The sequence below is a fragment of the Salmo salar genome, chromosome 09, assembly GCF_965601325.2.
Source record: "Salmo salar chromosome 09, fSalSal1, whole genome shotgun sequence".
NCBI lineage: Eukaryota > Metazoa > Chordata > Actinopteri > Salmoniformes > Salmonidae > Salmo > Salmo salar.
Genome location: NC_138299.1, coordinates 119,790,662 through 119,803,768, shown reverse-complemented (window position 1 = coordinate 119,803,768; position 13,107 = coordinate 119,790,662). Strand labels below are relative to the sequence as shown.

At 43.5% G+C, this 13,107-nt stretch overlaps 1 protein-coding gene and 1 non-coding gene across 2 annotated transcripts; both read left to right on the top strand.

Annotated features, from left to right (window-relative positions):
• Positions 1 to 9,169: 9,169 nt before the first annotated feature.
• Positions 9,170 to 9,256, top strand: trnastop-uca (transfer RNA opal suppressor (anticodon UCA)). The gene has a single exon. It is a non-coding gene; the product is annotated as a tRNA-Sec (tRNA).
• A 1,017-nt stretch (positions 9,257 to 10,273) lies between these two features.
• LOC106612387 (large ribosomal subunit protein bL28m) lies at positions 10,274 to 11,338 on the top strand. Its single transcript, XM_045724375.2, is given in 6 exon segments — positions 10,274 to 10,286; positions 10,289 to 10,384; positions 10,387 to 10,523; positions 10,659 to 10,793; positions 11,000 to 11,089; positions 11,243 to 11,338. Coding segments are annotated over 6 exon segments (567 nt in total).
• Positions 11,339 to 13,107: the final 1,769 nt, after the last annotated feature.

The window sequence follows — 13,107 nt, the reverse complement described above, 5'->3', positions numbered from 1 at the left end:
TGGCGAAGAGTTTGGTAAAATGCAAGCATAATCCTTTACTCAGGTATTACATATTACCGGTCACTACATCCTCTTCAGACACTCATAATGCACCTGTTTATATTTCGAGCACTTCATACCATTTTAATACCACAGTGAAAATACCTATTTACATGATCACAGTTTTTTATATATATATAAGATACAAAAATGAATTGTCCATCTCTTAAGGGACATGGTCCCCGTACTGCAGGGGCGTTATTATGTTAGCCCTTGTCCTAGTGTATTGCACCGGTAGCATATTGGGCACCTCTGGGATCCTCAGGTCCTCTCCGGGCACCTCTGGGATGTTGGGCACCTATGGGAGTCTCAGGGCCTCTCCTTCCTCTTCCACAGCCTCCTGAAATTGTGGAGGCACGGTCGGCAGAGATAACTGCCCTGGTGGGGTCTTCACCGTCTCCTCATTATGTGTCCTAACCACCATCCAGAGGATATTCACAGTCTACCTATGTGGGCGATCCTGTGCTCTATGCTCTCCTGAACTGAGCGTATGTCCTTCCGGTTCGTTCGATACTTTCGGCCCTTTACTTCCACTTCATATGAACTTGCGCTGATGTGCCCTATGCATGTGCCAAGACTCCATGTGGCATCACTGGCATGACAGGAGCACTCTGACAGCTTGGCTTTGTTTTATTACCGGCAGATTTTTGCATGCTGGTCATAGTAATGTTTTGACTTGCACGTTTGTGTGCCTGAACATCCCTAATGACTTTTGGTGCGAGGAGCTTGGAAGTTGTTGGCAACAGAGAGCGAGTGCGTCTAGACATTAAGCGCTGTACAGGGCTGCTGCTGAAGCCCTCTGTGGGAGTATTTCTCCATGCCAAAATGGCTTGCCACACATCTGTGTCTTCCTGCATAGCCTTTGTGATGAGAGTCTTTGCTATTTTCACTGCTGACTCCGCCTTACCATTACTCTGACTCTGGTAGAGTGAGGAGGTCACATGATGGAACTCCCAGGTTTTTGCAAACAAAGCAAAGTCTTGACTCGTGAACTGGGGGCCCATTATCTGGTACTACACCACTGTCAGGTATGCCATATCTGCTAAACTGCTGCTTACAACAGTCGACGATGCAAGCGGCTGTTGTGACAATCACTTTCTCCACCCCCAAAAAATCTGTATAGTAGTCCACTATAAACTTTACTGTGAACAGATCCATTCCCACTTTAGACCAAGGATGTGTGTAACCGATGTGAAAGGGCTAGTTAGTTAGCGGTGGTGCGCGCTAATAGCGTTTCAATCGGCGACGGCACTCGCTCTGAGACTTGAAGTAGGGTTTCCCTTTGCGTTGCAGGGGCCGTGGCTTTTGTGGCGCGATGGGTAACGATGCTTCGTGGGGTGTCAGTTGTTGATGTGTGCAAGGGTCCCTGGTTCGAGCCCGGGTTGGGGCGAAGAGAGGGACGGAACCTACACTGTTACATTGGTGCCGTGACCTGGATCATTGGTTGCTGCGGAAAAGGAGGAGGTCAAAGGGGGGGTGAGTGTAACCGATGTGAAAGGGCTAGTTAGTTAGCGGCGGTGGTGCGCACTAATAGTGTTTCAATCAGTGACATCACTCGCTCTGAGACTTGAAGTAGGATTTCCCCTTGCGTTGCAAGGGCCGCGGCTTTTGTGGAGCGATGGGTAACGATGCTTCGTGGGGTGTCAGTTGTTGATGTGTGCAAGGGTCCCTGGTTCGAGCCCGGGTTGGGGCGAAGAGAGGGACGGAACCTACACTGTTACATGTGCTAGTACGTCATGTGGGTGCAGCGTTTCCTTTTGCTGCTTAGGTAGATTAGCATTACATATGCTGGACACAACCACAGGAATATTGAGTCTCTGGCTTTCCTGAGACTGGCTTTGATCTCTGAGTACCCTGCAAGGATACAAGAGAGAATCCTTGGTCGTAGTTTCTGGCACTACCACCCTGTCGCCTTTGCAGACGAACTCTTCCTGCATTGTGAGATTGTCTCTGTATGTCCAGTAGTCCCTCAACAAGATGGGCAGCATCTTAGGATAAAAGGCTGAAGCATTTGAGAAGTCTTGTCCTCTGCTGAATGAGCTTTGATAGCATCCCGTGTCTGCGGGGAGATGTTTTGATCAGTAGCATGGTTCACATCTTCAACCTCAGCCTGTAGAGCATATATTGTCTCATTTGTCCGATATTCCGGGTGACAAGTTGTTGATAGTGCTGCTCTAGACAAGAAATCTGCAACGTGAAGCTCTGTTCCTTTCTTGTGTACTACCTGTAGTTGACAACGCTGAAGCTTTAGCATCATCCTTTGAAGTCGATTCATGGAAGACAGAAGAGGGTTTTTGAAGATAACCTCAAGCGGCTTGTGATCAGTGAACACCGTGATAAAGTCCCTACCATGAAGGTATTGATCAAAACGGTCACAGGCGAACACTATGGCTAGGCACTCCTTTTCAGTTTGGGCATATCCTTGATCCGTGGGTGTCAATGTCCTTGAAGCAAATGCAATGGGCTGCACCTTCTGCAGGATCCCTGCCCCTAGGCCTTTGTAACCTGCATCACATTGTAGGGTCACTTCTTCAGAGAGGTCATAGTACCTCAGTATTTGTTGGTTGCTTGCCAATTTCTTGATTTGCTCCAATGCATCATCATGTTGAGGAGGCCATGCCCACAGCACATCTTTATTGGTCAGCTGACGCAATGGTTCACATATGTCAGATACATGAGGTAAGAAATGTACAAAACCAAGCAGTCGCTGCACTGCTTTTGTGTCTGTAGGTGGCAGCATTTGCTGTACTGCCTCTACCTTCTTCAGTCTGGCTTCAGGCCTTCAGCTGTCAAAAGATGTCCCATGTATGTAATACTTGTGAGCCTGAGCTTAACTTTGTCTTTATTCAACTTAAGATTTATCTCCTTTGCTCTTTGTAAGAGCTGAGTCAGGTTGTGGTCATGGTCCTGCACTGCTTCTTCCATTGTAGCACCACAGACGTATACCAGGATGTCATCAGCCATGACGCTTATTCCTGGCAGTCTATGAAGTGCATCATGTTGCCTTTGCTGATATTAATCTGCAGCTGGTTTCACTCCAAAAGGTAACCTTGTCCATCGGTATCTGCCATTGGGGGTCCAAAATGTGGTGAGGTAACTACTCTCTTCATCCAAATGTACCTGCCAGTACCCATTGTTTGCATCCCTAACCAAAACGATTTTAGCTTTTGCCAGGCTTGGCAGGACCTCTTCAATGGTAGGCATTATTTTTGTTGTTGTTTGTTTTCAATGGTAGGCATTTGTTCAGGGCACTTGGATCGAGGCGGACTCTTATTTTGCCTGGCGGTTCCACCACAACCATGTTGCTTATCCACTTAGTAGGTTTGATGACCTTCGTAATGACACCCTGTTCCTCCATTGAATCAACAGGCTTTAGTATCTTTTCCTTCAGTGGAATGGGGATTCAGCGGGGAAGCTATTGAACTGGTCTAAGAGACTCATCCACCACCAGGTGGAGCTCACCTGGCAGTACTGCCTCAGGTGTTCAAATCTGATGGAACCTTTTGTTTTTCTTTAGTGCTGACATGATGAACAACATGTTGGTGGTTGAGCTCTAGCAACTTAAGCTTTTCACATGTTTCTGCTGAAAGGAGAGGCTTTTGCAAGGTTTTCACCACTTGGAACTTTAGCACATATGTTTCCTCATCATGATTGGCTTGTAGTTCACAGTCCCCTTCTGGTGTAATAACCCAGCCATCGTACAGCCTTAGTCTTGCCTTGCTTAGTTGTGACTTTGCATCTCCATCCTGCATTACTTGCATGAAGTCTGTGTAGCTGAGTATATTGACAGTTGAGCCACTGTCTAGCTGGAATTTGATAGTGCTGGTTGTATCATAATCACAGTTATCACATGTCAGTGGGGCAAGCTTTGAAGTCTTTGCCACTTTGAACAGATTTGACATCTGTCATGCATAGCATGTCCTCTTCTTCATCATAATTTTGATCACTGCATGTATCCTGTTCTAGTAGATTGACAGGCTGACTTTGTCTTTGTCTGCACACTTTAGCAAAATAGTTATTTTTTTCCACAGAATTTGCATATAACCCCATACGCAGGGCATTTGGCTCTTGCATGTGTTGATCCACAGTACATGATCCACAGTACATCTTTAGTATTTTTCCACCTTGCATCACTGTCCGATTAATTATGTTTCCATTTTTTATTGACATGGTCTCTGTATTTGTTCTGAGTGGCATAATTGACAGATTCTGCCTGTTCAGGGACAGTGTTCATCTTTTTTAAGTGAATCTGCGTCTGTTCGCTTGTTCTCCTTGCTCACCCCTGCATCCTAGCTGGAGGGGTGCTCTCATCTTATCTACGAACATAGACAGGGCTCTAACTCCCCTAGCTCCACAATGAAATAGGGTGCAGGCCAGGCAGCAGGCTGTTAGCCAGCCTGCCAGCTTAGTGTAGTCTGCCACTAGCACAGTCATTGTAGTCAGCTCAGCTATCCCCATTGAGACCGTGTCTGTGCCTCGACCTAGGTTGGGCAAAACTAAACATGGCGGTGTTCGACATAGCAATCTCACTAGAACAAAGACCTCCTCCATTCCTGCCATTATTGAAAGAGATCGTGATACCTCACATCTCAAAATAGGGATACTTAATGTTAGATCCCTCACTTCCAAGGCAGTTACAGTCAATGAACTAATCACTGATCATAATCTTGATGTGATTAGCCTGACTGAAACATGGCTTAAGCCTGATGAATTTACTGTGTTAAATGAGATTGTGTACCAAACTCACTAAAAGTGGCAGTAATAAAGCCTCTCTTGCAAAAGCCAAACCTTGACCCAGAAAATATAAAAAATTATCGGCCTATATCGAATCTTCCATTTCTCTCAACAAACAAATAAAGCTCTCTCCACTGGGATTCTCTGCCTCTAACCATATTACAGGGGCTGAGTCACTGCCTTACTGGTGCTCTTCCATGCCGTCCCTAGGAGGGGTGCGTCACTTGAGTGGGTTGAGTCACTGACGTGGTCTTCCTGTCTGGGTTGACGCCCCCCTTGGCTTGTGCCGTGGCGGAGATCTTTGTGGGCTATACTCGGCCTTGTCTCAGGATGGTAAGTTGGTGGTTGAAGATATCTCTCTAGTGGTGTGGGGGCTGTGCTTTGGCAAAGTGGGTGGGGTTATATCCTGCCTTTTTGGCCCTGTCCGGAGGTATCATTGGATGGGGCCACAGTGTCTCCTGACTCCTCCTGTCTCAGCCTCCAGTATTTTTGCTGCAGTAGTTTATGTGTCGGGGGGCTAGGGTCAGTCTGTTATATCTGGAGTATTTCTCCTGTCTTATCCGCTGACCTGTGTGAATTTAAGTATGCTCTCTCTAATTCTCTCCTCTTCCTCCCTTTCTTTCTTTCTTTCTTTCTCTCTCGGAGGACCTGAGCCCTAGGACCATGCCTCAGGACTACCTGGCATGATGACTCCTTGTTGTCCCCAGTCCACCTGGCCGTGCTGCTGCTCCATTTTCAACTGTTCTGCCTCCGGCTATGGAACCCTGACCTGTTCACCGGACGTGCTACCTGTCCCAGACCTGCTGTTTTCAACTCTCTAGAGACAGCAGGAGCGGTATAGATACTCTCAATGATCGGCTATGAAAAGCCAACTGACATTTACTCCTGAGGTGCTGACTTGTTGCACCCTCGACAACTACTGTGATTATTATTATTTGACCATGCTGGTCATTTATGAACATTTGAACATCTGGCCATGTTCTGTTATAATCTCCACCCAGCACAGCCAGAAGAGGACTGGCCACCCCTCATAGCCTGGTTCCTCGCAAGGTTTCTTCCTAGGTTTTTTTCCTAGCCACTGTACTTCTTCACCTGGATTGCTTGCTGTTTGGGGTTTTAGGCTGGGTTTCTGTACAGCACTTTGATATATCAGCTGATGTAAGAAGGGGTATATAAAAAAATAAAATACAAATTGATTAAATAAAATTAGCCTATCAGAAGCTTCTAAAGCCATGACATCATTTTCTGGAATTTTCCAAGCTGGTTAAAGGCACAGTCAGCTTAGTAAACTTCTGACCCACTGGAATTGTAATACAGTGAATTATAAGTGAAATAATCTGTCTGTAAACAATTGTTGGAAAAATGACTTGTGTCATGCACAAAGTAGATGTCCTAACCGACTTGCCAAAACTGTAGTTTGTTAACAAGAAATTTGTGGAGGGGTTGAAAAACAAGTTTTAATGACTCCAACCTAAGTGTATGTAAACTTCAGACTTCAATTGTAAATCACATTACGAGTGGGTTCAAAATGTCTTTGTAAAACGTCAAGGATTTTCTTAGAATTGTTTCTATCCTCTTCCCCCTGATCTAGGTGACGCTGAAGCATATGGCACTCTCTTCCAATAATACTGAGCAGTGTCGCTACTCGCACATGTGGGTCTTTTTTATCTAAGCTCGTAGCGATTTCATAATTCTCCCACTCCTCACGGAAAAACAACCAGTTTTTATACAAATCACCTAGTCCGTGTGGCTAGGCACCGGAATTTCAAATCAAATCAAATGTAATAAGTCACATGTGCTGAATACAACAGTGAAATGTTTACTTACGAGCCCCTAACCAACAATGCAGTTAAAAAAATATGAATAAGAAGAAGAAATAAAAGTTACAAGTAATTAAAGAGCAGCAGTAAAATAACAAAAGCGAGACTATATACAGGGGGATACCAGTACAGAGTCAATGTGCGGGGGCACCGGTTAGTTGAGCTAATATGTAAGTAGAGTTATTAAAGTGACTATACGTAGATGATAATAACAGAGAGTAGAAGTGGTGTAAAGGAGGGGTGGGGGCAATGCGAATGGTCTGGGTGGCCATTTGATTAGATGTTCAGGAGTCTTATGGCTTGGGGGTAGAAGCTGTTTAGAAGCCTGTTGGACCTAGACTTGGCGCTCTGCCTGTTTGATGGTTCATCGGAGGGCATAGCGGGATTTCTTTTAAGCTTCCGGGTTAGAGTCCCGCTCCTTGAAAGCGGCAGCTCTAGCCTTTAGCTCAGTGCGGATGTTGCCTGTAATCTATGGCTTCTGGTTTGGGTATGTACGTCCGGTCAATGTGGGGATGACATCATCAATGCACTTATTGCTGAAGCCAGTGACTGATGTGATGTACTCCTCAATGCCAATCGGAGGAATCCCGGAACATATTCCAGTCTGTCCTAGCAAAACAGTCCTGTAGCTTAGCATCTGCTTCATCTGACCAATATTTTACTGATCGAGTCACTGGTGCTTCCTGCTTTAATGTTTGCTTGTATGCAGGAATCAGGAGGATACAATTATGGTCATATTTGCCAAATGGAGGGCGAGGGAGAGCTTTGTATGCGTCTCTGTGTGTGGCGTAAAGGTGATCCATTTTTTTCCCCCTCTGGTTGCACGTTTAACATGCTGATAGAAATTTGGCTACAATGGATTTAAGTTTCCCTGCATTAAAGTCCCCGGCTACTCGGAGCGTTGCCTCTGGGTGAGCGTTTTCCTGTTTGCTTATGGCGGAATACAGTTCATTCAGTGCGGTCTTAGTGCCAGCATCAGTCTGTGGTGGTATGTAGACAGCTACGAAAAATACAGATGAAAACACTTTAGGTAGATATTGTGGTCTACAACTTATCATGAGATACTCTACCTCAGGCAAGCAAAACCTAAAGACTTCCTTAGATATCGTGCACCAGCTGTTATTTACAAAAATACATAATCCGCCGCCCCTTGTCTTACCAGACGCCAGCTGTTCTATCCTGCCAATGATGTTCAAAATTATTTTTCCCAGTCGGAGCTTGTTTTTTTCCTGAGTTCTCAGTTATTTCTAACACACTGAAGTCGGAAGTTGGAAATTTCCATTTTCCCAGTTCCCAGTTCCCAGTTGTTTTGAACAAAATGCTCCAACGCTACAAGCATCAAGCACACCCATCTCATTAGTGTTGGTGAGACAAGAGACATTATGTCAGACTAAATTGCAATTGAGTCCCACATTAAAAGTATGTGATGGTGAGTTGAGAAGACAATCAGAAATACGGTTAGAATGTTTTTCAATTGACTACCATAGCCCCAAATAAACAAGTAAACATTGGCTGTTAATTAGGCTGTATAATTTTTTTCACATGGTTGGGTGAGCAATAATTTTTAGATATCTAAATGGGGACGTGGTGCAAAAACGTTTGGGAACCTAGGTCTTAGTATATATGAATATGTATACATGATCCTGAAATATCATTTGGATTGCTTTTTTACAGTCGTGTGTCTATCTTCACCAAAAGTGCTGGAATAAAGTAATTTAACCAAAGATATTCTGCTTCCTTTGTGCGGAAAACATGCTTGAAATGAATGAACCCATAAATAAGAGTCCTGCTCTTCCTACCATAGAGACGATGATTACATAGCCTACTGTAATGCATTTTGTCATAATTTCTCTTTATAATGGGCAATTCTACCCTCAGTGTCCTGCCAACCATATACAGTAAATAGGCCTAAAAAGACAGTATTTTGCCTAAGATACCTCACTTCAGAGATAATAAGATAAGATAATTAGGTGGGTGCTTACATTTGTCCTATTTCACACATGTAAAAGTGCGTGTGTGAATTAGAAATGACATTTTTGCATATCCCACTCCCCCTGAGACCACAGGAGGTTGGTGGCACCTTAATTGGGGAGGACGGTCTCGTGGTAACGGCTGAAGCGGAATCAGGGGAATGGTATCAAATAAATCAAACACATGGTTTCGATGTATTTGATAACATCCCATTTAGTCCGTTCCATACATTATTATGAGCTGTACTCCCCTCAGCAGCCTTTGACACACTCAGAGAATGGGGTCAGAGCCAGAGAACAGTCATTATTTGATGGTGACCCTGGATACACACCATGAAAACTCCACCCCTTTTGTTATCAACCAGCCAATCAAATCTTAGCTATTTTGCATTATTTCGAAAAGCCCTCCCTTAACAAGAAACTTCGTTTAATTTCTGTTTCTTTCATTATAAAGTCACTAAAATGCTTGCGATTTTCATTGTAAGAAAACGTACATTCCTTCTACTAAATAGCACGGTTGCTTTTACTACAACATTTTGTCACCGGTACTGAAACACTTATGTACACGGTTGGGTATAAATAAGCACTGGGAACTCTCTTTCAAATGCCCGGATGAGCCTCGGTGGTCCGGGGTGCAGGCTTCAAACCTGTAGCTGCTTAGCGGCAGAGTGGTTCAATTCCACCTTTCGGGCGTAATTTATAAACGCTGAAATATATGGACTTTGATCCCCAACAATACTTAAACAAATTCGCTGATTTATATACTACGCAACAAAAACAATCTAAGTGTCTTCTTGGAGATAAATAAATATGCTACTTTGTTTGAAAGTTTTATTTCAACAGTCACGCTTTCTGGTACATTTGGATATTGATGATGAGAGGTAGTATAGCGGATAGAGCTTTATGTCAGTTACCGAAGGCCCGGTGGTTCGAATCTCCGACAAGGTGAAAAATCTGTCAATGTGCCCTTGAACAAGGCATTTAAGGCTAATTGCTTCTGTAAATCGCTCTGGACTACAGCGTCTGCTAAAATGATTATAGCGTCACTGAAAACTGTAAAAAAAATTCTGGTGCAGCGCGGCGCAAATTATATGCATCCTTCAACGAACCAGACCGGAAGCACATAATGACTGCCAAGCTCGATAAACCAATCATCGCTTCGACGTCTTTTTTCTTAACCAAGCAATGTCCTTGTTGGAGTAGGCGGCACCATCTTTGACGGAATTGTTGCATGTCCTTGTTTTTGTAACGTGGAGAGACGTAAACTGCAGCTGATGATGTAATTTGTCGTTTATGCAATTCAAAGGTAAGTTGCTGTTTGAACTGAGTAGAGACTAGTATCTGGCAACAAATTTGAAATGAAATTATAAATAGCTTCGTAGCTGTTCTATCCAGCTACTGTAGCTAGTTTAGTGAAACCGAACGTGCGGCATTGCTCGCTGTTGACCTCCAGACAACCCAACCTCCAGACAACCCAGCAACAACATCTAGCTAACGTTAGTGAGCTACACCGACTCTTCCATATTCACATTTAAATAGCTATTTCACACTACCTTACTGTTGTCTAACAATGAGTTTAACAAAAGCACAATTAAATATAAAGAGATTTAATTTAACAAAGGAGTAAAGGAATTGTAAATAAGTCTACGCTTGGCCCAATTATATTTTTGTTTTCCCAGCTAGGCATGCGTCAATACCAACCCAGTGACCATGCCTCTACACAAGTACCCCCAAAGATCTGGGAAGCCCTTAAACTGAAGCAGGGGATCTATGCCCGCCTCCCCAAACACTACCTCTGCTCTCTGGAGGAGACCACGCAGGCCACCCGTTCCACTGGAAGGCCCTGGGAGTCAAATACAGGGCCAACCCCAAAACAGGGCACAAGCTCACCATCACCGTCACGGCTCGCACCCTAGACCTCATTGATGCCGCCTTTGGCTTTGACTATTACATCCTGAGGGTGAGAGAGGAGTCTGCATGTTGTCATCTTTAGCTATAGCGTGTGGATATATGTCAATTGTCCAACGTGCCGTCTTTTGAGAAGATGGCACAGCGTGGGTTTCATCATCCAATGACTTGATTGATTCTCCTCCAGACACCAAAGGAGGACCTGAAGTCCAAGCTTGGAATGGACCTGAGGTGGGCCATGCTCTTGAGGCTGGCCTTTAAAGACACCCAGCTCTACCCAGAGGACCCTGTCAAGAGTTAGAGGATCTACACCAAGTACAAGGTCGGTTCGTTATGTTTTGGACCATGGCGGTTTGAAATTCCAACACACTTTTGTCTTGAGCTTTCATCAAGCTGCTATAGGAGATGATGCAACAACCGTTCATAAAGTCAGTGAAAGTGCTACACAAAGTTTATAGATGATGTAATGAGGTCTCCCTCATCTCTCTCCCTCTCATTCTGTCCTCGCCCCTCTTCCATTGCCCCCAGCAGCAGTTTGAAATCCCTGCAGAGGAGGCTGAGTGGGTTGGCCTGAGTGTGGATGAGGCCGTGGAGAAACAGAGACAACTGGAGCACAAGGTAACTGCATCGTTTCAGTCACATGGAGCATATGGTGTCCCTCAGTAATCACCCTGCCAGGGTAAAAATGCACGGGTGATATTGACTGATTTTAGATTGTATCTGCTTTGTCCCATACTCTCTCTAACTGGACTCTATTGTTTTGTGTCCCAGGAGCCGGGGCCTTTGTTCAAGAGCTGTGTGGAGAACCTGGTGAAGGAGCTGGCCATCCAGAAACTCTCTGAACCACAGCTGGTGGAGAAAAGGTAAGGGCCATTTCCTGAGGAGCACTGAGGTCACTTCCTGTTGATGGTGACACTTGGGGACACTTGGTGGTCACATGGTCCCATTGAAAGGCACTTATTTATTCAGGTTCTGTTTTTCAGCAGCTGATTTGGGCTGATCCATCTGGGTTGTTACCTTGTAAATATTTCCCATTCAGTGCTATATCACTTGTCTAAGGAATAAAATATTCATTTTCTATCTGTTTTTATTGGCAAATTTTTAAAGTTAATGTTGTGGTTAGTTGTACGGTACTGGGCTCTTGATGCTTAATCTAGGCTGTCATACTCATGTTTATCCTCTAGATGGGAGTGATTACCACTTTTTCTGTATCATCATTTAAGAATGATAGAAGACAGCCATGGGCCCCATTTATCAAAGGTGCGTGCACACAGAAAATACTCTAAACCTGGCGTGTACCAGTTTTTCCACAAAGGTTGGTATTTCTCAGTTTTGAAGTTTATGGGAAAATGTGCGTATTGCACATACAGCTCAGACCATATGTGGAACGACTCATTTCGTTTGAATGCATTCAGTTGTGCAACTGGCTAGGTATCCCATTTCCCCATGCGTATGCACAACTTCTAGTGGTTGAACAATTGTATTGCAAGCAAATGTTGTTATTTTGGGGGTGTTTGATGTATGGGTATTATAGTAATGGTAGGCTAATAAAAACATTAATGTAGGCCTAATGATAAAATTGATGAATAAGGAGATCAGATAGCAGCAGGAATCCTAATATTTATTTTGCTTTTATTATATAGCCTAGGCCTAAATCATCATATTGCAGGACATGTCTCTCCATTTCTGTCATGACTGGTTTATTCCTGCTACACAACAAATAGGTTATTCCACGAAAACAGTGCCTTTTGCATCCCTTTGATATTTTAAGTGGAAATTGTGCACCAATATTTAATTTTATAAAATGAATGCCCTTTTAGTAAAGACCACATGGAGAAGTCAACAAATCTGATTTTTATATGAAAAGGCTTGCTAAAGTGACAAAACTTAGCATCTTGACATGTCAATCCCGACATGTCTCCCAAGTTTCTCCAGCATTGTAAAGCGTTACTTATTTTGATTCTTTGACATTAATTTCTGAAGATTATCATTCAGTGACTCTTTTACGTCTCTCCCTCATTTTAAGGTCAAGCGTTAACTGAACTTTTTTTTTTTAATATGATGAAACAATTTCTTTTAAAATATTTTTTCCCAAAAGAAATATCTAATAGTCAAATCATAGTGTAAAAGCAGGTGAGCTGGTTCTACTCTTTTTGCCCATTTTGTGCTGGAAAACTGAGCAGGTTGAGCATCCAACATTTTTGTGAAGCTTGCATTCAATTGCCACTCCCTGTTGCACACAAGCTTCCATTCCCCCTGTCACAAGGGGATTTATGGCTGATTTAAGAAGAAATCGTCAACCCTGTTACTTTATTTGGCACTTACTATAGTTATTTTTTATATATAACCACTTGAAGTTGAACATATACTCTTTAAGACAATGTTAAAATTAGCTCAAATCAAGTTTGTTTTTAACCAAAGGCACTGAATTGGTAGAACGACCCAAATATTAGGCTACTATTATTCATCGATTATTCAATAGCCAAGCATGCTCTGAAGTAAATAGACCGGTAGCCCTATTAAATATATTTGTTGGTATTGCTGTGCGATAGGAGCGCAACCTCATAGCCTATATAATCTCATAGCCTATACCAAGGCAGGAGATCGAAACACAATCATGTGTTGATAAACTAACA